The sequence below is a fragment of the Topomyia yanbarensis genome, chromosome 1 (genome assembly GCF_030247195.1).
Source record: "Topomyia yanbarensis strain Yona2022 chromosome 1, ASM3024719v1, whole genome shotgun sequence".
Taxonomy (NCBI): Eukaryota; Metazoa; Arthropoda; class Insecta; order Diptera; family Culicidae; genus Topomyia; species Topomyia yanbarensis.
In genome coordinates, this window is record NC_080670.1 from 164974727 (window position 1) to 165000868 (window position 26142).

The following is a 26142-nucleotide window of genomic DNA, read 5'->3' on the forward strand; positions in this document are numbered from 1 at the left end:
TTTGACCATTCGACCGTGATATTCTTTCAAATACGTGATTTCTTCAAATTCGTCGCATTTTCGGGACATTTTAATCATTATAGTGAGTTTCAAATCACTGGATTTTTATTTTACATAGAGTTTTTATCAACTAGAAGGTGTTTATTACAATTCAAAATAAAAAAAATACTTATTTTGTCTGATCCTTTGATCGGATGAGAGATAGGAAAAACCTGTCCTGATCAGTACATTTTGCATATACAACTGATAACACTGCTGGGGATCGCAGTGTTTCGCCGGCACTCGTAATCTCAGTTGTTTTCCGTGTCCTGAAAATGAAAAAGAATTATGAAGGTTAGGATACTTGTGGAGGTTGAAATTTGAAATGGTCTTGACCATATTAACAAATTTGGAAGGAAAAATAAACATAAGTCATATACGCCTGGCCGTGTCTTCAAAATGCATTAGGGTGACGGAAAATATCAAACGCGCTTTCATTCAATGCATTCGTTTCCAATAGTTGCACGAAATGTTCAGATGTTATTCTAACAGTTTAAAACATTCAATTGTATAATTGAATGTTTTAAACTGTTAGAATAACATCTGAACATTTTCGCATGAATATAATTGAGCGCTATTGAATGAATTATTCAATTCAGCACAATTCGCATCAGGTTCATTTTTAGCAGTCAATCAAGAGCTTAGGTTCTTTGACAATTCTGTTCCAGACATTCCAGTGTAAATATATTATGTGGTAGCCTTTTAAAACGGTCCCATTGTTTTGATATGATAAAATTCTATTAGCCCCACCTATATATACCTCATTGCGTCTAACGAACAGACACAACAGTGTTGATTAGTGGGAATCACTAAATATCTCTTATTTTAATAAAGTTAGCTAATGAGAAATACTGTTGGTTTAATCAAGACTTTAGTCTTCGTGTCGCTTGGGCTTAATTATCCGTCTATTAGACCTTGTCTTGCGTTTTTTTAGATTTGTCCGTGTGGAATTTCTAATACGAAGCTATTCTCACGTCGCTCGACTACCTTCGCTGGTGTAGATACACATTTAGAAGCGAGTTTGTTTTCCGGTAACACGTTTTTCATTAACGCCAATTTCCAATCGACACCAATAACTTCTTCGCTCGAACTTTTTCGTCTCTGGTGACTTTGACTAGGTAGTACCTAGTAGGTACTTCATCATACCATCCCAATCATGCAGCTCATGGTCGTCCATTACTTGCATTCTAATGTGAGGAATCAAGTCTCGGAATCTTCTTCCGAATATTATTTATACCGTCGAAAAACCTGCCACAGAACTTCCGGTCACAGAGTACATATAGCAACTAGTAGTTAGTATTCTACTGCTTGTATTTATTACCTTATAGGATCTTTAAAATAGATCGGTTTTTTCGTTCGACCTCACCATTTGCACTCGGATAGTTTGGAGTTCTGTGAATCAACTTGATCAATGCAATAGTCCTTCGTCTCTCAGCTTGAGAATTTCCAAGCATTAATGAAAGCCATCATTAGCGGAAGTCCCGTCCTAGTAAACTTCCGCTATACGCAAAACTTTCCCATGTACTATGGGAACGGAATGTAGTGCGATTTCATTAGTTCATCCAAAACATCTACTGTAGAGGTCGATCAACACAAACTCATTGTAAAACAAAATTGTCGCCCGAATATGCATGGTTCAGAATAAGAAAATGTAAATGAATGCACTCACCTTTAAGCCGTCGCCGTCTTCTTTGTCGTCATTTGACCATGAGAATGCGCCGCATGCTACTACTTCTGAGATCGGGAGCCGCCCTTGTATCACCGCCGAATCTTCACTTTGCCCGCTCTACGAATAATCACACGGTGATTCAAACCTTCACAGCCCCCGGCGGATGGAGCAAGACAAATCCGCACCACTGATCGAACTTTTCAGTTTTCTCGATCGCAATGCACTCACGTAACCGACGTCGGTATGTTCGCGCCGGGCTTTACCTTCTGCCCTGTGGCACGTTCACAGAATTCACTCGCGGGGCCCCTTTTCACGTGTCACCGGTTACTATCGAGCGATGCGTTGGAACGCACAATTTCTGCCCTTTTGACATTAAAAATGTCTTGCTCCACTATCTAGGGCTAGGCGTCATTCTAAAATCTAAACTATCTCCCATGTAACGAAACTATGTAAGGTTTGCACGCTTATAACTCCGATATTACTAGATGGATTTTAATCATTCATACACCAACCGATTCAGAAACACCTAACTTAAATATTGGTAATAGTTTAATATCTCCCCAATAAAAGTAGACTTTTGGAAATTGGTAAAATTAAAAAGTTCACGAAAAACGGGAAAATTACCATTCATGAGGCAGATTTCTCAGACACAGCCGTCAAGAGAGGGCAGCTTAGTTGCTCAATGAAACACGAAAAGTCATAAATAGAAGCAACGCATGTCCGTTTAAATCAGTTGTTGCTCTTAGGGGCCATGCATAAATGACGTAGCATTTTGGGGGGTAGGGGGGGGTATACCAAATTCGTGACGAAGTGTGACGAGGGGGGAGGGTTGGGGCAGAAGCTGTGCGACGTAGCATCAAGTTTAATTTTTTTGACGGGCCTCAAAACCCAATGATTAGAGAAAAGTGTGGGCACCATACCATGCCGTTTAAATTGACAGACTAGAGCGTATACAAAGATGTTTTGTGCGATTCGCCTCAGGAAACTTCCATGGAATGATCCAGTTGTGTTGCCTCCTTATGCCGATAGATGTATGCTACTCGGTCGGCAGACTCTGGCGACTCGCCGTATCTTCCTGCAAAGAGTTTTTGTTATCGACTTGCTGTCAGGTAATATCGACAGTCCCGATCTTCTCTCGGGCGTTAATTTGTATGCGCCTCCTCATGTTCTCCGTAACCCCACTCTGTTGTGGATCCCTAGACACCGTACTTCACATGAACAAAATAATCCACTGGAGAGATGTTGCCGCAGATTTAACGAAGCTTCTTCAGTGTATGATTTTAACGTTTCCAAGCATAGATATAAGATATTAATAAGAAATATTTAGTTTTAAAATGCGTCTGTACGGTGTATACCGAAGATAAGGAAATAAATAAAAATAAAATAAAATAAAAATAAATTTAATGTTCCTCAATTCCTAAGAGAAATAATTTCATGTGGTAAGTTTCTCGATTTGCGGAATTTCAAGCTCGCAAGAAAACGAAAAGAATTAGTATGCTAGATTAGTTAGCTACTCTTGCTAACTAGTCGATTTAGTTTGATACCTGAATTAATTTTTTTTCTTCGGGCTCAACCAAACCAATATAGTAATTTAGGTGAACGAATTCTTCTTAGAATCATTGGCAGCTGTAGGATTATGAACTGAGAGAACTCCATGCTCCATGACATATAAAATTCAAAACAAAACTATCAAAACTATATTTGTCATGAAATGGATTTATTTTGGGCGCAATTTGCTGTTATAACGAAAATGTTAATAAAAGCCGTCAAAGAAGAATTGCATAACATTTTTTTTTTCATCTCACTGCCCGGAGGGGGGGGGGGAGGGTGGTAAATGCTACGTCATTTACAAGGGGGAGGTTAGAGTTTTGTGACCAAATGCTACGAGGGGGGAGGGAGGGGTCGAAAATAGCCGAAAAAAAGCTACGTCATTTGTGTACGGCCCCTTATCCCATACGAGCAACATCGTCTCCGGGTGATGCAATAAACGCTATCGATTTTCGGTAACGTTGGCATTTGCACACACTCGCACCTAAGTGACTAAACCATATACGGTTAGTTTATAAATAAGGGTGACGCGTGACCGTTTGAATCAGTTTTTGTTCTTATGTCGAACGGGTAAGATCATGGCTGCAGCGTTTGGGCACTACAATAAGCGGTAGACGCTATGCATTTTCGGCAGCGGTGGCCGTGTGCGTGTCTCAGAATGATTTGCAAAGTGGGTGGGCGGGGTGGTTTGGATTTTATTCAATACGGTGTGTGCTGCTTAAGAGTGTTGCGTTTGAAAAAAAATATATTTATTTTTATGCATGCGTGTGCGTTGTAACTTGTTAACCCATGTTTACGGCGCTTTGTAGCTGCGTAGGGTAAAGAGCCTATTAGTTTTCATGTTTCATATTTCGGTTATATGTTTTTTATCAGTAAGTCATCTGATAACGTGCTTCTGTAGTTATTGCACTGTTCAGCAGCGTAGTATTTTATATAGGAGAGTACACTCAGGTTTCTTTACGCGGATTTTGAAATTTACGCGGTTTTCATTAACGCGTTTTTTTTTAAATTTACGCGGTTTTCATTTACACGGCCTATATCCCCTGCGTGAAAAATCTGAGTGTAATTGCATCGGAAAGAATCACATTCCCAGCAGAACTTTTTGTTTTCTAATTTCAAACACTTTTGTTTCGTACTGCACACAGCGGAAAATTTTAAAACAGAACTTACCGTCCCAGCAGCAGTTGAAGCGGGTGTTCTTTTTCGATTCAAATTCAAGCCATGTCTTAAACGTTACTGGACTTAAAATTGTTTTCCCAGTTTATCCAGTCAGAATATCTGTCCTACCCTATGTATTTAAAACACAGTTCTAATTGCGTTTTAAAGTATACAACAAATAGAACGGTTAGGTATACTAATTTAAATTTTAAAATAAATCTGTTTTAAATTATGAAACAAGCCGCTGAACTGAAGATATAATTATGCATGATGCAGAATTGGTTTAATAATACAATGTTTACACTACAGAGTTATAACAAGTTTTAATAATTAGCAACAAGAAAAATGTCACCAAGATAGCATAAAAGCCCGTTTTAACTGGTAGTGCGAACGTTGCATAACAATGTCATTTATCAAATAATTTCATTTTTTCCACCACTAATCGAGCAAGAAATACTTAAACTTAAGATTGTTTACTTAAGTTCATTAGTACATTATTGAAAATTTAAATGGAAAATGAAATTTCATATTTCATGGAGAATCCGTATATTTCCGTTGGCGGGCGTGGGCTTCCTTAGCACAGTTCTCAATATGGAACTTTTCTTTTGAATATATTTTCTGGACAGACCAGCCTATTTTTACTAGATGGATCAGCCAAATAATGCCAATCACCTAGTGAGATACTTGATTAATTAATAGATTACCGTTAAAAGACCTTCAATAAATTATGTTTTGATGGGGAGGGTATATAGCAAATTGTAACATATGAAAACAGGCGAGTGAACAAGAACGTGAGTCGATATGTCGTCGCTGTTGTGCTATCTTATGACAAGCGCCATTTAGCACATTTCGAGAAAAACGATTTTTAAAGTTTGAGATTGAATATCTTGAAACTTATAAATGGTATAAACAATCCAAAGAAGACAATTGATGCTTCTATCTATTCTGCATTAATCTCTCAAATATTACGAAGATCGGTTGACTATGTTGTGAGTTTTTATTATAAATGTAAACAAAAGTCGCACTCACACGTGTCATAGGCGTGTATTGATGACAAAATTTGTATGACGTGTCATAATCGTGCATGGAAAATTTTTCATAGAAAAAAAATCATCACTTTTTAACTTTTATTTATATCTTTGGGTTCATATGGTCTATAAACATTCGGTGAAATGCATTTTAAAGGAAATGAGTCAGGGAATCTAGAAAAAATTGTTATTCTTGATTACAGTGTTGCCAAATATCTTTTATTTCCAGTTCAAAACTAAAACTGTGTTTTTCTCTCAACTCGTATAATTTTCTTTCGAAAATGTTTATGCCATTGTATTCCTCAGACATTTTCACACATAAAACCGTCTAAAAGCTCAATATAACTTGAGCCAATCCCTAGATATAGTGATTTAAAGCAAAAAAACTCACAATTTCTCATCATGTTTCTAGCTATGTCTAAGTAACCAAGTAGAATTTCTAAATTCTGAAAACGCCACTTTGTAGAGATTTTTCAAACAAGTAATGTGGCATATCTAACTCAGTTTACCCCAAAATGGCGTTTGTCATAAGATAGCACAACAGCGACGATGTGTGATAGATAAAATTCATTTGCACGCTCTTGAAAAAAGCTACATTTTTAATGTCACCGTGGTCGTGTCCTGTACACAACCCTTTAATTTTTTCTCTCAAGGTGACGGTAGAAAATTAACCCGCCTGGAGCTTGAGAGGGACGCAGACAAAAAGGGGAACACTGCTCCATTTTCTACCTTTTTGTTAGCGGCCGAGTTTCAATCGATGTGTGGAAGTTTGTTGTAGCTGATGTTGCTCATAGCTGACTAGAATATAGTCAATTCTTTTGGTATAGCGCGACGTTATGTCAACAGTTGGAGCTGACAGATTGTATTGATGCTTTGCTTCGTCTGGCTTGAAATCCCGGTTGATAGCGGTGTTTGTCCAGTACAATTCAGCTTCGTGACGGTCTGCTATAGCACCACTGTTGTCCTTGTTAACCCTGCTCCGCTTGCTGCACGGGTTCTCTCGTTCCGAAAACGCGCGCCCGTTGTACACTTCCTGTCCCAGATTTGGAAGTCATGTCCCGTCCCTCACGTCTTGGAAGCTTCTTGCTAGTCATGGGTGCGTTTCGACTTCATCTCATCAGAAACCGACACTAACTTTTTGTCGGAATAGATTAGCGCCGGCTTGACGCTAAATCCCTAAAACTAAAACACACTTTGTGTTTCAATCGAACGACTGGTCAAACGTGATGTCCCGTCCGAGCAGAAGTTGTGTTTATGCCGATAAGACACAGTGAAGCCGAAACTTGTCTTGGCTTAGCAGGCCTATGCGAAAGTCGAAACGCACCCATGACTAATAAGCTAGGATTTGTGTCCTTCATGCACAAAGCCTGGTTTTATCAAACATTTTCGCCTTTGTAAGAAATTTTGGCGTTTACCCATTTTTTCTTTAGGTGAAATATAGCATAGAGCTTCTTGTTGCGACTGCGAGTTGTCTTAGGCCTTCCTGGATGGCTCCTTGGATCTAATGCCCGTTGGCTGTTGTGTCATGGTGGGGAGGTGGTTTGAAAAAAGTTGATGCTCGCCCCACCCAGGGATGCCATTATGCCAGATGTATCTGGTACGGCCAGTTTTTTGCAGCTTCCAGACAAAAAGATTTTTAAATATATAATTTAAATTATAGAAGTATTTCCAAACACATTTTGGAAATTTGGGACATATTTTGCCAAATTTAACAAAAATTGATTGATAAGTTTCGATGACTTTGAGGCCGCTGTTAGGTGACAGATTTTGCCAGACAATTTTAGTTGATCTGTCAGATATTCTTTGAAAAATAGTGGCAATCCTAGCCACACTATGACATGGCACGATTTCTCCCGATCGGCTAAGGGCATTTTTGGAGCATTATGCTTGAGGTTAGCAGGATGAAATCGACCTTTCTTCCCTGTGCTCACGTCCTCCAGCAGATACAAGTTGGCTCGAAGGCTCATTATTGCTGGAACGAACTTTGTGTCAGCTTTTGGTTCACGTTATCCACTTTCGACGACTGCCCAAACGATCAACGTCACACCAGATCTCCGATTTTGAAGAGCACCGCTCGTTTTCGCTTGGGCTTCTCGTGATTGTTCCGTACGCGTCTAAGAATGAATTGCTGGATCTGCAGGATTTTTGATAAGCTCATGTTCAAGGTTATCCTGGGATCCTCCGAAACGTGTTGTTCCTACTGAGCGTAAAGATCTGTATGCAGAATGATGTCTCTTCCGAAATTAGCGCTGTGTTGACTGACCCTGGTCGCGTCGTGTTTTGCGCTGTTGATGGTAGCCTGCTGACAGCGATCGGATGCACGTGACGAGGATTCAATTGACACGTTCGACGTTGTTTACCGTTGAACAGTAAAAGGCCGTCTTCATGTGGCGTGCTAGCAGTTATTTGAACACCATACGAGCTGTCTTCCATTGTCCGACAGTACTATCCGTGGACGTGAAAAAGGAAGACTTCCCGAGCGCGCAATCACGTATTTCATAATCCGATCCACGATGGCAAGCACGAGATTGTGTTTCTGAGGCTTCGACCGAGTAAATGGACCGACGAAATCAATGGATATCAATTCCCGTGGAATTCTAGCCGGCTTACGCTTACCCATCTATGGCATCATCCTTGTGTTCGCCGCTTTGCTTGCCTTGCATGTCGTGCGGTCCCGTACATGCTGACTGATTTTGTTTTGCATGTTAGGTCAGTAAAAGTGGTTCTGTATCTTCTGCCAGACTTTGTGGAAACCAAGGTGTATTGCTTCCGAAGAATCGAAAAACCTCTTTATCACTTCCGTTCTTTCATTGCGTGGCACTACCATTTTCAAATAGTGGGACGTGTTTCCGGTCTCATCCTTGGTTAATCAGTTCTTGTACAGTTCTTCCCCGCCACACGGAAATCTGGAAAGTTGTCTCCGTTGCTCATTACGCGAGTTCGCAAGCTGTCATAACATGGATCTTTGATCTCTTGAGTTGAAAACACTACTCGTTACTATTCTAGATAGCGCATCCGGAACGGCATTGCCTTTTCGATACTTTATTTCCAAGTGGTAAGCGTTCAGACGCAGCAACCGGCGACTCATTATCTTATATCTACCGCGAAAAGCTCAGCGCTGCGTGGAATGTACAACACCGGTGCTGATACATGAGCTGCCTTCAGTTTAAGGAATGCTTCCTCTGCTTTTCGTCTTGGTGAGCTCCGTGATAGGCGTCGTCAACCCCGAAAAATCCTTGAGCTGATGACGATGTCATCGAGAAAACGTGCGGTTCAAGATCGGCAAATAATTGCGTCATTAACCTTGCGAGAGCCTGACTGATCGTACAGAATCCGAATGGTACCACATTAAATTGAAAATTTCCTGTGGATGGAACGGTGAATGCAGTGAATGGACGGGGTTCTGATTGCAAAGGTAACTCTAACTGTCGATGGATGAAATAAATGCACAGCCTCCCAGGTTTTCAATAATAGAAGAGATTTGTGGGATGGGTTATCCTTCGCTTACCATTACCGAATACAGATGTCGAGCGTCCAGGCATACCCGAAACTTTCCCGTTTTTTTCTTGATCGCGATCAGTGAGAAAACGGCTTCTTCTATCACGTCCAGAGCTAGCATGCAATCAGAGAAGAGAAGTACCACTTCGAACAAAAAAAATTACGAAAGTTCTCACAAAAGCGAATCGGATTTGTTGCTGGTTTTCCTTGCTTTGATTTAAGAGTGCACCCGTATGACGTTTCAACTAGTATAACTTTTGAAACTGGCTCGTATAAATCGTTGCAGGCGGTAAGGTCGAGCTTCGCTAAAGCGTACAGTAAATGACAGAAAATGTATTATTGTGTTTCGTATCATAGATTTTACTTTTCGGATTGATACTATGCTTATTGCTGTATGTAATCATTGAACGATCGTTTTCTAAAACGACATTATCTGTTATTTTTGGGGGGCGTCCGGAGAATCATCCAGTTTCAACGGAATGTTTTAAGGAACCTTTGCTAGGCAGCACATGATTGCAGAGCCCTCTTTCTAACTAGCGGAAAGTGGTCTTCTGCATGGGTGGTGGATTTTTCCATTTGTCATGAACATTGCTTGTGATAATTAAGCTGAAGAAGTAAACGTTTTTTTCTGAATTCCAATCCAATGCAGTGACAGCTAATGTGACTACTTAAGGTCACAAGAGCACTTAGCACATATTAGGGAATCCAATAGAAGATTTTATCGTGATAATTCAATTCTGTAAAAAAATATTTTTAATTTTTCGGAAAAAAAGGTTCGATAAAACGTCAGCTACATCGGAAAAAATCGAAAACAGCATATGGCTTAATGACCCAACGAACGTATACAATCTCGCCATCGTCGGTCTTAACAGCAGTTGTTTTCTCTAACAGTTTAACTATTTTTAAATTTATTTTAGAAAAAATCTTTAACTTGGCTACTGAGTAACTGATTAATAATAGCTTCTCGGTACGCAGATCTCAAAAGTGTGTAGCAGCGATGCCACAAGTACATATTTATCTAGAAAGGTACAGATTTTTCGAGTATTTTTGGTACAAATTCTGTACGATACGGATAACATATTTTGTAAAAAGTACAGTTTGGTCACAGAGAACAGACGTCCATCTTCAGCATTCAACTTGTGTAAAATCTCTAACGGTTTCGAAGGTAGTTTGGATATCTAAACCAGGTGCGCTACTGTCGTCATGTTTTTTGTGGCTGAGTGCGACAGAATTGACAGCGGTTATTCCTCTACCCAGTCAAACTAGTCCGGAACCGATTCGGACTTCCAGCATGAATTCCAGCTCAAATGCGTCAACCGATAGAGTCGGAATCGGTTGTTTTCTTTGAGCTAGATTCCATGCAGAATCCATCCAGGATTTCGAACCGGTTCCGGAATCGATTTGACGGATAGTTGGGATAGGTTGGTGTGGCGGCGCTGGTGTTTTTAGTATATTAATTCAAATGTTTACACACGTTTTTTAAATGTTTTTGTTCGATCATGGATGTCTGTTCTCTGTGGTTTGGTACAGATTTTTTTTAACACGACAGGTAAAATAATTTAACACTGCACGGTCAAATAAAACAACCTCGAGAATAATAAGTTCTTTGTTCTTTTAACTTACTTTTGAGTTGTGCGTCGTTTTCGCACTTATTACTGTTGTCAAAAACAAAACGAGAGATTCGACTCAGTCAAGGTCTTCCGTGGAGGAAGGTACTTTTGAGTTGTTTGGGCTATACTCAAAATTAGGTAAATTCAACTTAAATTTGAGTATAAAAAACCTATCAATGAGTTGTATTTTTGCCGTGGTTAAATGGAAATGACTTTCAACACGGTTTACCTAATTTTACCTGCCTCCACGATACCCCGAGATTGAGATAAAAGAACTCAATTTTAGGTAGTTTTTCGTTTGCGTGTGCGATGCATACCAGTGAACAGGTTATAAATGTTGAGTTAGACCGCTGATAGAGTGATGGCGAGAAACTGAGCTGGAGCTAGCACTGACATTAGGATGCGGGATTTGAGAAACTTGCTTGCAGCAAATCAAAGGATTGATGTCAAAATAGGTTTGTTACAGTATCAGGAGAAACTGGAAGTACTTCTCCTTTTCTACTTCTAGTAGCAAACCGAATTAAAAATTAGCAAGTTTTTTTTATTCCTGTTTGCTACGGAGCAACTAGGAGCAAGAACCGTGTATTGAAACAAACCTAATGAAAGCCGAGCGGATCTGCGCGGATTGCTTGCGTTTACTGTGATAGGCCGCTTACAGAGTGGCGGCGAGAAACTGTGTATGTGCTGGCCAAGTAACCATAAGCATTAAGCCATTGCACTATATTGGCTATACATTTGCACTAATGTTGCATTGAAACTCCATTTCACCATTAACAATGCAATAAAACTATATATTAGCAACAATAATGCATAATAGCGCAACCGACATATAGCATTAACACTGGCTCTATATGCGTATATAAAGCTGATATAACGCGTACATGCTTCAAGGATCTTTAAAGCATGTAAGCTTTACAAGTGCATTTAGTACCATTCTAGAGCAAATAAACAGCCGATATAATGCTATTGTAATGCTATGGGTTTATTTGTTATGCAACTCTTCTTGAAGATTATATTGGGCATATTTCATTTCAATCGAACATATGCAATATAGTCTAGGGAGCAAACGCAGCGCACTTACCGTGAAGGACGAGGCAAGGTACCTCAGTTCGAGACATACTAAAGGTAATTTTCGTGAAACATTCATATCATGTGAGAACGAAAACACATTAAGTATATTCATTACAATACATTAGAAGAGAGTCAATTACGGTTTTAAACAGAACATTTCATTTTATAATTTTTCCCTTTTGCTCATCATACCGAAAGGAAACATAAGAAATGATTTTAAAACCATGGCGGACAATGACAGCCAACTGAAGCTAATGCTAATAGCATTAGTACTGCAGAAACGAGCTGTCAATCTATGCACAGTAATAGCACTATATTTCTCCTTTTCTGGCATAATACCAGCATAATATCAGACTTCACGGCTCTTCAAGACAGCATTATATGTGGATCTAAAGCAGATATTACGCTACGTTATGCTTCTGGGTTACTTGGGTGGTACTGACAGTAGGATGCGAGATGCCAGAAACCTGCTTGCAGCATATCAAATGGAACCTGTCAGTGTAAAAGCAGGTAGCCGGTGCAGATCCGCTCGGCTTTCACTCTGACAGCATCCCTTTGGTTTGCAGCAAGCAGGTTTTTCGCATTCTAATGTCAGCCCTAGCCCCAGCTTAGCTTCTCGCCGCCACTCTGTAAGCACCCATAGGCTTCATTTGCTGAATACAAGTTTGTCACATCTCGCATCCAAATGTCAATACAAGCCCCAGCCAGGGTTGCACATTCACAAATTTTTCTTTAATGTCACAGATTTATTTAACGATTAGGTAATCCATGAGACGTGTTGGATCAGCTGATTATTTCTTGATTGTTGCTTCTGACGTTACTCCGCTTTGCTGGGCACAACGTCCGACAAAATCGTTGATTCGATCCAACATCAAACGAATCGGAACTAATGAAAGATGTTTGTGTTTGCAGTAGTAAAGCAAAACAAACTTGTTACAAAACCCTCCACTGAGTTGTCAAACAAACGTCTCATAGATTGCCTGATTTTTGGTCACAGCTTCTTTTTTTTTCAGAAGACAGATTTTTAACATTTTCATGAAAATTTCAAAGAACACTTCGTAGTTTTGACTGTTTTCTGGCGAAATTTTATCGCAAATGAAACAACTGATTCCGAATCGGATTTTTTTGGTTTTTCGCAACACCAACTCAGTATATCACTATCTCGAATGAAAAATAATTATATAAAATGATTCTGTTTGTCATTGTGTTGGTACAGAATACGAAGAATTTTCAACTCCCAGTACAGGTTTAATTGTGGCAGCACTGGTGAGTAGTCAGAACGATTGTCATGGTTTACAGACCTTGGTGACATATCGTAAAAATTGAAATGCGACGTTAAATCCTTGAAAAGGTACTCGTGAGAATTTATACAAAGCAGCCTCCAATATTAAAGATTGAAAATAATTATAAACTAATTTCCTCCACTTTTATAAGGACCAAAAAACTTATATCGAATCCTGGAAAAGGAAAATGGCTGGCTAACAAAATGCTGTTTGCGTTTAAATTTGTTGTCCTTGCTTGGTGGTTCTCAAAAGAAAGGACACACAATAACCATTGGGAAGATATCCATTGAAAATGTTTCTTGGGCAGTGCGCTAAGAATTAACTGTGCAGTCAAAAGTTTCGATATTTAAACGTAAATGTATGCTTACATACTTCAACATTAAAACTTTCGTTTTTCGATGGAAAAAGATAGGTTAATTTTTACAGTAAAATATCCGTTTACAACCCAAAAACGCATGTTTGAAAGATGGGTTAATTATTGCATGACAATTTTTATTTGGTAGAACATATTCTGAACACTTGTCGGATTATCGGGGATGAATTTGCTAGATATTTTATACCAGTAACGTCGTATAATTTTGAACTAATGTGTTGATTAACAGTGTATTTTGCAGGGCTTCGACACCACGTGCCGCTAGTGATTTTAAAAAGAATTGTGAGAAGTTTTGATTTTGAGTGGCCCTTCTCTTCTCTGATGCAATCCATCTCCCGATTCACCTCCTCCAGCACATACTGTGACATTGGATAGTGTCACTGTTTACGAGGTGGCGCGTTGCCAATGTCGATTCTGTGTTCATATAGGGATGTCCTGTCCAGTTTTGCTGACTCCACTTTTGGAAAGGTAGCGATTAGCGTTGAAGTTGTCGATTCTGTGCTGGGGATAATTGCTTCCGCGGTTTATCATCTTCAACTTCGGGATTTTCTGCTGGTGTTTCTATGGCACAGCCATAGAAACACAGCCTCCCGTAATGACTCTTGCACTGCGTACTGCTGCTGGTGAAGAGCTGATTGTTCCGCTAGCCATTACTCTCTAAAGGAATATATGTTTTGCTTTCGTCATTGGAAATAAGTAGATTTGAATTGTTAACTGTGTTCATGAGTTCATCTTTTTGCTGTCACATCTATCATTGCCCCAAACAATGCGATCACACTTAAAATCTCCTCCAATTACGACGTTGTATAAATCTATTTGCTGTCTAGATCTATTTTGCCTTTCTCATATAAAGAAAGGCTATGCAATCACTGTAAAAATCGACTTTTTAACGGAGGCCCGGAGGGCCGAGTGTCATACACCATTCGATTCAGTTCGTCGAGATCGGCAAATGTCTGTGTGTGTATGTATGTATGTGTGTGTGTGTCATTTAAACTCACACAATTTTCTCAGAGATGGCTGAACCAATTTTCGCAAACTTAGTTTCATATGAAAGGTATAACGCTCCCATAAGCTGCTATTGAATTTTTAGTTGATCCGACTTCCGGTTCCGGAGTTACGGGTTGAAGAGTGCGGTCACACAGCAAATTCCCATATAAACTGGTACCACCATGATGTTCAAATGATGTAAAACATATTAAAATTGATGTAACATTACTCTAGTTTGCGGGTCTGGATCACTAATGATCAATCAAAGCAGCTTTGACCACATTGGCCACCTATGACAGTTCATGACGCCCCCGGGGAACCCGCCAAGTTCCTAAGCTAATATCACACTCATTCCCCAACGAATTCTCTACCGATTTTTACAAACTTGATTTCAAATGAAAGATACAGTAATACCATTGACTGCTGCTGAATTTCATTCTGTTCTGACTCTTGCTTCCGGAGTTACAGGGGTGTTAGTAAGGATACACTGGAATTTCCCATATAAATCGGTACAATCGTAATACCTCAGAGGCTAAAAACTATTGAAATGGTCACCACATTACTTCTAATCGTAGATCTAGATCACTGATTGCCAATCAAACATTCTTTGAATATATTGTCCACTATCGACGATTCCGGAAGTCCGGAATTCCGGGCATATTCCACAAATAAAGTCACATCGGTTCTTCGGTGATGACTGAACCGATTTTCTCAAACCAAGTCTCAAATGGAAGGCAAAATATGCAGCTGAGTATTGCATCAGAGCCCCTCGCCCCCCCCCCCCCCCGCCTTGCCCTTACATCTACCTCCTTCATCACTACCGTCCCCTTGGACCACCCTCACGCCCGCATTTCCTTCATCCACCCCGTATACCAAAATAAGATGAAGGATTTCTGACGCATCCTCCACTCCCACTCTGCTAACCCCCCATTCCCTCCACTTTCAAACCCATTTCACCAACATTTCAAAATATAATCACATGAAGATAACATTGAACTCATGCCGATTAAGCCAATTAAATACTATTCTTTTGCCTTTCTCATATAGAAAGGTTACGCAATTGCTCCAAAAACCGACTTTCTAACCGAGGCCCGGAGGGCCGAGTCTCATATAACATTCGACTCAGTTCGCCGAGATCGCAAAATATGTATGTATGTATGTATGTATGTATGTATGTATGTATGTGTGTTAACAAAAATTAACAAAATGTCCACATCAGTTTCTCGGAGATGGCTGAAACGATCTTTACAAACTAAGATTCAAATGAAAGCTATAATATTCCCACAGGTTGCTATTGAATTTCATTTTCAACCGACATCTTGTTCCAGATTACGTGTTGAAGAGTATGGTCACAAAACAAAATTTGTTGATTTGTCCACATCGGTTTCTCGGAATTTTCTGAACCGATTTTGACAAAGTTGATTTTAAATGAAAGGTCCATCAGCTGCTGTTGAATTTTGTGTGGATCCGAGTTCTGGTTCCTGAATTACAGGGTGATACGTACGATCACGCAGCAAATCCCGATTCTAACGAATGTTGCGATAAATGTAAAAAGGTGAAATTTTTTCCAAAATGTAAACACAACTGTTGAATTTGTAGATCTAGGTCACCAACAGTCATTCAAAGTCTCTTTGGTCACACTGGCCACTATCGACGGATCCGGAAGCATCCAAATTCAGAATAACGGTTATATTGGTTTCTCGAAAATGACTAGACCGATTTGATCAACTTAATCTCAAATGAAAGGTGTTGCGTCCCCGGAAACTGATATTAAATTCTATCTCCATCCGACTTCCGGCTCCGGAGTTACGGGTTGTGGAGTGCAATCACATCGAAAACTCCGATTCAAACCGATACCGCGATGAATGCAAAAAGGTGCTCTTATATATACTTACCAAGTGTAATAAGAATGAATGACATTTCCATAATGTTATATTGTACGAACCAGCTATTAAATCATAGTTTGTAGAAATGAGAAAGGCACAATTGCACCTCTAGGTGGATTAAAACAGGTTTTTTATTTATTTTTTTTAAATTTTGCGGGGACAAGGGGGGTAGAGTTACCGTCAAGCTACGTAATTACCAGGGAGGGTATTTAGAAATTTGTGACGAAATGCTACGATGGGGGAGGGGGGTTTTAAAAATCGCTCAAAAATGCTACGTCATTTATGGATGGTCCCTAAAGGGTATAATGATTTGTACTTTTTCAGCAGATTCTGGATAGGCCTCTGATTTGATAAAAACCGGTAATGTTCCGGATATTCAAAGGCCCATACCTCCGACCACAGTTGCGTGCGGTGAACAAATTTTATTGCATTTTATTTCCTAAAAAATTCCGCAAATTTTGGTGTATATATTGTCATACTTTTTCAGCGACTTCCAATTAATTGCCTTTTTGGTCGGATTTCTTCCACTGTGCACTCGTTTGCCCGGTTTACTCACACTTAGGGATTGGTTCCTTCTTTTAAACATGAGCAGCTCTTTTCCCACAACTAGGGGTGGACTGCTTCTTTCAAACATGAACAAATCCTTGGATCTGCATGCCAAATAAGTATGCAAGGAAACTGTTGATCCACTCATCTGCCCGGTTTACTCAAACATAAGGGTTGATTCCTTCTTTCAAAACGAGTAATTTCTTGAATCCATATACCAAATAGCTCTCTACATTAGATTTCGAGATTGCTGTGATAAACGTTGCTACAAGAAGAAAAAGAGCTTTTTTCGATGCTGCCCTTCACAGATGATTCTTCCATCTAAACCAAAGTTTTTTTTCAGAAAACTAAAACAACTTGGTCATCAGACAAAATATTCGGAAGCTCAACGAATACAACTCATTTACAAACAAGTTGTTGCCTTGGCTTTCTTGTCCCATCAAGGTATTCCGATGGCACTCAAAGAATTGAGGAAAAGTTGTCCAAAGGTTCTCGACGATTTTTTTGGATTACATTAGTATAAATTGTATTTTCGGTAGGAAGGAAGCTGACCAAAAAGTTTTTCGATGACCGCTATACTGCCGCTAGAAGCATAACTGTCCCATGTGCTATGGGAAACCCTATACACATGGGACAATTATGCTTCTAGCGGCAGTATATTCGTGGTCAGTTTTCGAAAATGTATCGAAAAATATTCCTAGGACCGCCAATAATGTGGAAGGCTGGCAGAATAAATGGAACGGTTTGTTCTAGAGATGGGCGAGCGAATCGCGAATCGATCAAAAGAAGCGACTCTTCAAAAAGAGTGAATGAACCGCGATTCTTTTTTAAAGAACTGCGATTCACTGAAGGAGTGACAATTTAATATAAACCTAACGAAAACCAAAAAGAACCGAATGAGTTTGCCATGATTATGAATCACTCTAAAATAAACGAACACGATGAACACATAAGCTCTGTTTGTCGTACACGGAATAAAATTTCAACTCATAACTAATTTAAATTTAATAATAGTTGTAATTTCAAGGGAGAAACCAATCTTGAAAATGGCAGAATTTTGTGTGAAAATTAGCAATTTTTATTTTAAATGAGTACAAAACTGTCTAAATTGAAAAATTATCTCGAAAATTCAACGTAGGGGTAAGGTATCTTATACAAAGAATGTGTATGCAAAGTTTGAAATAAATCGGTTAAGTAGTTTTTGAATGGAAGTAATACCGCAAATCGTGTTTTTCCAGAGACATTCTACAAAAAGTTTTGTCGCCGAGCCGCTTGTCGATATTTACGTTATTGAAATGATACAATATAATGTACCAAAGTTTTGATCCGTTCACTTCACCCAAATTTCTAAAAAAAATCTAAAAAGTGTTTTTTTTTTCAATCAAAAGAGTCGATTCAGTCTAGTGAGTGAATCGGGCACGATTCGCTCTCCAAACTGAATCGGTTTGCCCATCTCTATTCCTAGATAATTGTGGCTCATGACGGTTTTATTACGTTTGCATCAATGTTAATGTTAAGGGTAGCATCGTCTGACTAGAAAATAATAGCTACCTAATTTTCAGATTCAGAGCTTTTGTTTGTTCGACAAATTTGTTGATATCAAGTTGTGCTTTTCTATTTAATTTCTCCACAATTTTGCCTTTGTTACGATGACGTTGACGATAGGATATCTCCTTGCTGTAAACCATCCCTTATTACTTGTGCACTGTCTAGAAATTTTTCTATTCTGAATAACTCATTACCCACGTGATGATTTCATTAGGAAGTTTTGCGGTTGCCATTGTTTCTGTTAGTTTGTCCAGTTTATCTGCGTTGAATGCATTTGATAGGTCCAGAACGATTCCAGCTGCTTTGTAGTTTTGCATTGTTCGCATTCACTTGATTGAAGAGATAGTTTATGCAGAATAAAATTCTCCTAAAACCAATTGAACGTTTGCGGTAGTATTTTGCTTCTGTCCATGTATCTTCTCTAGTACTGCCCAGTTGATCATTGTTGTGAGTGTGGGTACGAGCGATATAGGTCATTTACCTTCTAGTCATCTGGTTCTTTCCAGCCTTTGGAATGGCCACTACTTTGATCTGATTTAGCTGCTCTCGTAGACGTTCTGCGTAGACAGTTTGTACATTGCATGAATTATGTTCTCTCGCACCGTTAGTTTGATAGCTCGTAGATTGTCGTAAGTGATATCGTCTGCTGCAGGGGCTGCTGATGACCCTTTTTCTAGCAAGTATTTCATTCCATTTTTTTGGTATCCATAATACTATAGTTGCAAGTTGGTCCTGAAGGGAGTGCTGCTTCTACGTTAACATTTTGACTCCCGAAGTGCATGTCTAAAAATCGTTCAGCCACGTGGATTTCTTCTAGTGCTTGATTGTTGTTTCTACTCTTTTTTCTCGTTAATCAGCTGATCTTATTACACAGTTCCTTCGAACTGGTCTGTGGATCAATGCTACTTGCAAAATCCTTGATCGTTTCTTCTATACTACTTTTGAATGAATATAGCTGTGAGTTTTTTACTCGAACTGCATTTTCTATTGTACTGCATTGATTAAATCTTTTCATTGCTTCATTTTTCAATTTCCATGCAGCTCCTACTTCTGCATTCCATCAAACTTTCAAGGTGTATTTATTCTTTTTAGTATTTATTTTGGTTATTCGCTTAACCAGTTTCAGTATCTTGTTCTCCTGCAAAACCTAGTTTTGATAACTCTTCATTTAAATTTTTTCTATTGCTAAATTTTTCCCTTAACGATTTTCGATCTGCCGGTTCATTTCTATAAAAATGTGTGCAATACCTCCGATGCTTTAGGGCAAAACTTGCCATTCGATATCTTCAAATACTTGCGATGAACATAAACTGATGTCGGTCGCCGTAGATTTTTTATTTGGCTCTTGAGGAACATATTTTTTGCTTCCGTTATTTAAAATAAGTAGATTTGAATTGTTAACATCTATCATTGCCCCAAACAATGTGATGGCAGGTAAAATTTCCTCCAATTACGACCTTGTTGTATGAATCCATTTGCAGAAATAGGCTGCATAGACTTGTTTTTAGTTCAGCTATGGCCACTTTGGGAGCAATGTAAAAGGTTACGATAGTCACGTTGATTGAACGGATTTGTATAGTTGCGCACTGGATTTTATCAGACTGGAATCGGGTGTCAATTGTAACGAAATTATAACAATTATTTGGGAGAATTGCTGCTCCGCCATATCCGTTATGTCTAGAGTCACAATGCCCGTGGTACCGTGGAATGCGATATTTTCTATCAAACTCTTCTCCTGGGTACTTGGACAAATCTGCTAACATTACTATGCCGTGATTAGCTCCGTGTAGTACTCTTTGCCATTCTGGCTCTTTTTTCTGAAGACTTTGTATTGTACCACTGCTTCCGAAACTTTGTACTTGTTGAATAGTACTACACCGTTGGAAGAGGTTGCGTCGGAGCTCTTACGTTGGAACATTTTTACTTGGTCGGAGATAATGGCTGGTCGAATTTTTGATACAATATTGCGTTGAACAGTTTTCCTGAGTGAAGGTTCCATTTGTCTGCCGGAGCCGAATCTTCGGCTCCTTCCAGTGGCGCCTCGTAAAAATTCAGCTTCAGTATTGGGAATGCGAACTGTTCGGTGACTTCAATGTACGTATGTCTGCTTCATGCTTGATTGGATGTTGTTCTATCTCTTTCTTTCAGGACATCCTGTGTCTTCAGCCAAATGGTCCCTATGGCAGTGGAAATCTATCTTTTTTCATTTGGGCATTGGTCCACTTTGGTGAACAGTAAAACATTTCCACAAGTGACGGTATCTTTTTTGCCCGAAATGTTACACTTACTCGTTGCATCGCTTCCCTTTGTCCGTCATTGAATCTCGTCAATCGTTTTACTCCCAGTATCAGGTCACTCCGTTCATGATGTCTTCCTCTTTCAAGTCCAGTGGTATTCCAGTAAGAACACTATTCACTGCAATTAGATTTTTAGGTATGTAACCCTATAATTTCGTTGGTTGAGATCGTCATTTTCTGCAATTCGGTTAGCCAGAAGATACTTGTTAAAGTAAACCATCACTTTATTCTGTTCCGCCTGCTTGAGTTCCGTAATGCGACCTTGAATAAAGAATCATTTTTTGGAGCGTATGTGCCAGTTTATTGACTTTAATCTCTCACTGCTTGTCTTTCAATTCTACCATAACTCTGTAAGGACCCTCATCGTGTCTCGTATATTGGAAGTTCTTTTGAGAACTCCAATTGGACTTTCTCCTCCGGCGATAGGACTGTATGTCCCGTTTTCCGGTGTTTTCAATTTATCGTCGTATATTCTTCTATTTTTTGTTTCATTCATTTTCTAGCAACAGGGGATTTTAATGTCCAAAACTCTTAACCGCATTACATTTTTTTGCAAAATTAAGCTCGTCACTTCCACAAAGCCTCTTTAAATATTCCTTAAGGATAAAACGATACGATCCTCTCAATAGTCACAATCTTCACCGGTCTCCGACAAAAAAACGACTAGTCGTATCAAACAACTTTAACCGAGACGAAAGGTAGACCCTATAACAACCTGGCATATTTTAAGTAGTAGTTTATAATAGGATGTCGAACTGAACATTTCCAATTCTATCTACCGACGAATTAGCCAGAGCCAAAGTTACGACCAACTACTTTGATCAACAGAAAAAAATGAGTGAAGTAGAATTTTCCGCTTATAGCAAAAAGCGACTAAAGCATACTGTTTGGACGAAAGTAATACCTACTCAAAAATAATTATAAAATTATAAGTTTCGCTTTCAAACTAAGCATATTATGTTTTCACCATTATGTTTTTCTGTGTACAGAACCAGTTCCATTAGTTATTACTTACCGTTGGATCACAATCAGCACAGTGCCACGAGTAGCCTCGACGTTTGGGTGATTTCTTCACTGGTGGATCCAGACAACCGAAGTGATAGTTCTTGAAACATTCGTCACACCTGCGGAAATAAGCAACCAATTAGACATTTCCCGTGTAGCAAAGCTCGCACAGCACACATACTGAACAATGTTATTCTGCGTTCCTGGAGTACGACAAACATCGCACATCGAACTACTTGAAGCAGCAGCCGACGGTCCTGAGGTGTTATTACCGGAAGAGGTATTAATGCTGAGCCGGCTGGGTCTACCGACGCTAAGACGACGACCTCGACCCCGCAAAGGAGCGATTGGTGGCTTACTGTTACTAGCGTTGAGCTTTTTACCTATACTAGTATCGGAACCAATGGTGGGAGTCGATGTGGAACCGCCCAACGATGATTGAGACCTACTGATAGTCTCGGCAGGGGATCCTATCGATGGAGCTGAGACAGTAGCTTTTATCGAATCGGGTTTGACCGGTACTTTCTGGGTCGACGTGGATGGTGAACTCAGTGGCGTACTTGTCTAAAATAGTGAAACGGGTTAGATGGTAAAAATATTACAGGAAAAAAAATCACACTCACTATTACACTTTCGCAACTAGTGGACGGCCGGGGTGGTTCTATGCTATCATTCGGCACGTAAAATATTGTGTGCGTGTTAGAACCGTCTAAGACTGATTTTATCTAAAAATAAACCAACAATTAACGGCTGTACAGCAGTATTGATTTGCTTCGTATATGTACTTTAATCTTGATGCGTGGCCGATTCTCATCGGAATGCACGGTATGAGCGGTGTGGCTAGTTCCGCTCGTGTCATTAGGGTTCTCCATATCGTGATTCTTTCGCTTCCGCTTCCGTTTGTGTTCCTTTGAGGGAAAACCATCCTCGTAAGGTGATCGCTCTCGATGCTTCTCCTTTTTCCGTTTGCTGTGTTTATGCGACGATCTGTGAGATGATGTTGACGCGGTTGGCGCAGCAACTTCCGTATTATCCAATGATATTTTTGAAGTGGATGCTTCCGCTGTAGCAATAGAATCTGTGGAACTAGTCGTGATGGTTGTGGCTGACTCAGTAGCAGAAGCAATCGTTTCTTTAGAACTAATTGAAATGACCGATTTCGTTTCCGGGAGCGTTACAATAGAAGCAGTGGAAACAGTGGGTTTTAGATTCACCACTGTAGTGGCCGTAGTTGTAACAGGTGAAGAATTTGCTTTTTCATTCTTTTTCCCTTTCTTGTTGTCATTTGCGTTAGCTTTCGTATCATCGGGAGGAGCTGCCGGTGTGGGTTCTTCTTTCATTTTTTCTGGCTTCGGTCCCACAGACTTACTGTCAACTGAAGCAACCTCCTGTTCCAATGATTCTTGTTTAACAGCTTCCTTCGGTGGATCTTTACTTTCAACCGGCGCCACAGGAAGCTTCTTCTTGCGTCCTCTTTTAGCAGGAGTGGGTCCTTTCGGTGTTGTTTCCAACGGTGTTTCAATAGTACTCAGTTTATCTGCCAACACCGCGTCAAGTTTTGGGATTTCTAAGACAACTTCTTTCGTTTCGATTCCGTTGGGAACGGAAGCACTCGTAATTGTCGCATTGGCAAAACTTTCCGTGCTGGTGTTGTTACCAAAACTTTTACGGGGACGCTTCACTATAATTTCTGGAGATCTTTCAAACTCGGGCGAAGGCATGTCGTACGGAACAATAATACCATCCTTGCTGTATCGTGTGCGGGATTTGCGGGGGGCTTTCGGTAGAATCACATTCTCCGGACCCGAATCATCTGATTTATCACACTCAGAGCACTGCCAGCCGTAGAGCTTGGATTTTTTTGGATGTCTGGTGAGAGGAGGATTCAAACAACCGAGATGATAGTACAGATGACAGGTATCACATTTGGCCAGCAAATGCTGATCGGAGCAACGCTTACAGATGCCGCACTCATTCAAAAGCTCTTCACTGTTCTGCTTACACTGAGTGCTAAGGATACGTCCGGTGTCCCCTGGGACTATGAGATTTTGTAAAGGAAATCCTACTCCCATCTTAAGGGCTGCTGCCGTTGGAACGGTAATTGTTCTTGCAGGTGGAGTTGAACTAGGAGTATTGATCACGACGCTGGGATTTTGAAGCGGGGGTACCGACGGAGGTTTGCCAATCTGCTCGACCGGAATCAGTGCCTTATTCGGACAGAGAGCATTAATATCGTCGTACAATTTTTTGATCGCATCTTTCAACTCTTCATTCTGATTCAACGCTTCTTGATTCAGTTTCATTGAAGAATCGTACTTTTCTCGCAGTCGTTGCTGTTCATCTAGCAATTTTTTGTTGGTTAAAACTTGTTCTTGAAGATTATTTTTGATTTCCTTCAAACGAACCGTCCGATCCAGATAGTATCCTATAAACTCGACACTAAAAGCCGGTGAAATGTGCCACTTTTTGCGGACGTCAGCCAGTGCAGTCATTTGAGCTTCCTGAAACTCCATCGCTGCTGTGTCGATGCCCATGAGCTCTGCCTTCAACAATAGCTTTTTGCAAGCTGTTGCACTGGTAGTTAATAGTCGAGGCATTTTTTGCGTGGGAACCCAAGGAGGATTTTTCGTTTCTTTATGAGAAACATACTTTTTCCTGTGCTTAGCCAACTTTCTTTCTATTCGAACCTGTTCCGGTGATGGTTTCTCCAGCTTATTGGCCTCATGTTCAAGCTTACGATGTTGAGCCTTCAATCTAATTGCGTTGTAATTTCGTTTTCGATGTTTGATTAGAGTTTTGTCCGAATGTATTTTACAGTGAGCGTAGAAAGGATCTGCTTGATCTGCCTCCTCAGAATGAGCCTCTGACAATAGCCCAGCGTATTGGGCGCAAGTAACGTGAAAATAGGTTTTACACATGCCGGCATCACAACCGATACAGACGCCGGTACGGGAAAACTTTGCGTCGTCACATAAACTACATGTTTTTGCTCCCCATTTGTTATACGGCATTTCGAATAATGTAACTGAAGAAAGCTGATCAACTTCGCCGAATGCAACGCCAGGAACATACAAAGCGCATACCAAATGAACCCATTTTCCAACATCGGTTTCCTTGAAAATACCACCCTTGTTGGGGCATAACTCGCAATCTGGATCGAACACACCTGCTCTGCATGCCTCACAGAACCAGGGCTCGGTCGAGCAGGAAGAAATTGTACTGCTGATGCTGGTACTTTCGCTTACACCATAACAGCCTTCGTGTACGGTTACGCCACAACCGTCACACTCGACAATCTCGTTTTGATCGTCGCTTCGATCTCCCAAACACGCACAACAAATTGCTGTCGATAGCAGCTTCAATGTTGCTTTATCGAAACCTTCCGTGGTTTTACTTATAATCTGCTCTAGGTTCATGGGCTTCTCCTTACCGGCACCTGCAATCACCGTCTCGCTGACTTTCGAACCTGTTCCAGTTGTTCCACTGTCAGTTCCATCCTCATCATCCTCTTCACTTCCCGCTTCATCATCATCACCGTCCTCATCGTCATCGTCATCACCATCATCATCTCCAGCATCTTCATCTTTGCTCCCAGCAGAAAAGTCGTCGCTATCATCATCATGATCTTCGATTCTGAAGTCAGAATCCGATGAGCTCTCCCCCAAGTCAAAATCCAGCAGGGTTTGAGTGGTCAAATCGTTTCCTGCTTTACGCTTCATTTTGTCCTGATCCGATACACCTAAAACTGCACAATATCAACATTAGAATTCAGCAAATCGACTAAAATAAACCTTACACAGTCCAAGATCAAAACATCAGCAGCTGTCAACGCAATTTGCGAAACACAAACCGAGATGATGTTCTGTATTTGCTTCCAGAACCTAACCACGAATCTTGCTGCTGTTGTTGCAGAACCACTACTGCACACCCTCTGCACCGGCTACCGCACGCCTTTGACACACACCAAAAACCAATGTCGAGCCAGGCTTAGCGTTTCGCAAAAATGCACTTTTCACCACCGGAAAACACACGCGCCGTATAGTTAACTATCGCAAATGTTGAATATGCAAGCAATGCAACGTTTGACTCCGTTTTTAGGCCAAATCGTGGGTGTTTTATTACAAAAATTACACTTTTTGCAGTGAACAGCAAGCGGACAGCATTCGTCGAAAAACTCATCCTTTCACAACGGTTTGACAGCAGCGTTCGGTAGTGTGTGTAATACCGATTTGTGGTCGATTTAAGAGACATCTTCTGCGGTACTTACTGGTGGGAGTCGTGGCTGAAAAAAATGCCTCTACATGGCGCAGAAAGCGTTAAAAAGCAATGTGTGGTGACAACTGGTTTGCTCGAACGGCATCTAGTGTGTGAAAAGATAGTAAGTGGGCAGCAGCTATGTGCGCCCTCTATCGATGTATCCATGTCTCTTAGACGACCTCAGCGCTGCCGCGCTGGCATGCACAATATCAACGAATAAGTCACCGCGAGCACTGATGCACAGTACACTGAGAAATAAAAATATGAATACTTTTTATTCCTGTCTCTTTTCTTCTGCTGTGATTTTTATGCATTTTCATGCATAAACTTCTAATAAGC

The 26142-nt window shown here is 40.2% G+C and overlaps 1 protein-coding gene across 2 annotated transcripts; it reads right to left on the bottom strand.

Annotated features, from left to right (window-relative positions):
* Positions 1 to 68: 68 nt before the first annotated feature.
* Positions 69 to 25723, bottom strand: LOC131680240 (PHD finger protein 14). Of its 2 annotated transcripts, none has more exons than XM_058960966.1 (6): positions 25343 to 25723; positions 22332 to 25285; positions 22170 to 22271; positions 21728 to 22110; positions 21557 to 21665; positions 69 to 308 (listed from the first exon to the last, which is right to left on the bottom strand). In XM_058960966.1, the coding sequence occupies exons 2-6, from the start codon at positions 25263 to 25265 to the stop codon at positions 291 to 293; spliced, it is 3546 nt and encodes a 1181-aa protein (XP_058816949.1). In that variant the 5' UTR covers positions 25266 to 25285; positions 25343 to 25723; the 3' UTR covers positions 69 to 290. The 2 variants fall into 2 exon arrangements, with proteins under 2 accessions (XP_058816949.1, XP_058816944.1); XM_058960961.1 differs by having other exon boundaries at positions 22332 to 25291.
* Positions 25724 to 26142: the final 419 nt, after the last annotated feature.

What these genes read in the sequence shown, in the direction of transcription:
- LOC131680240 (XM_058960966.1), bottom strand. Translation starts at nt 25,265, where the DNA reads ATGAAGCGTAAAGCAGGAAACGATTTGACCACTCAAACCCTGCTGGAT. An exon ending in CTAGTTGCGAAAGTGTAATA is followed by an intron (nt 22,111 to 22,169) that starts GTGAGTGTGATT and finishes TCACTATTTTAG; the next exon opens with ACAAGTACGCCACTGAGTTC. An exon ending in ACGCAGAATAACATTGTTCA is followed by an intron (nt 21,666 to 21,727) that starts GTATGTGTGCTG and finishes TTATTTCCGCAG; the next exon opens with GTGTGACGAATGTTTCAAGA.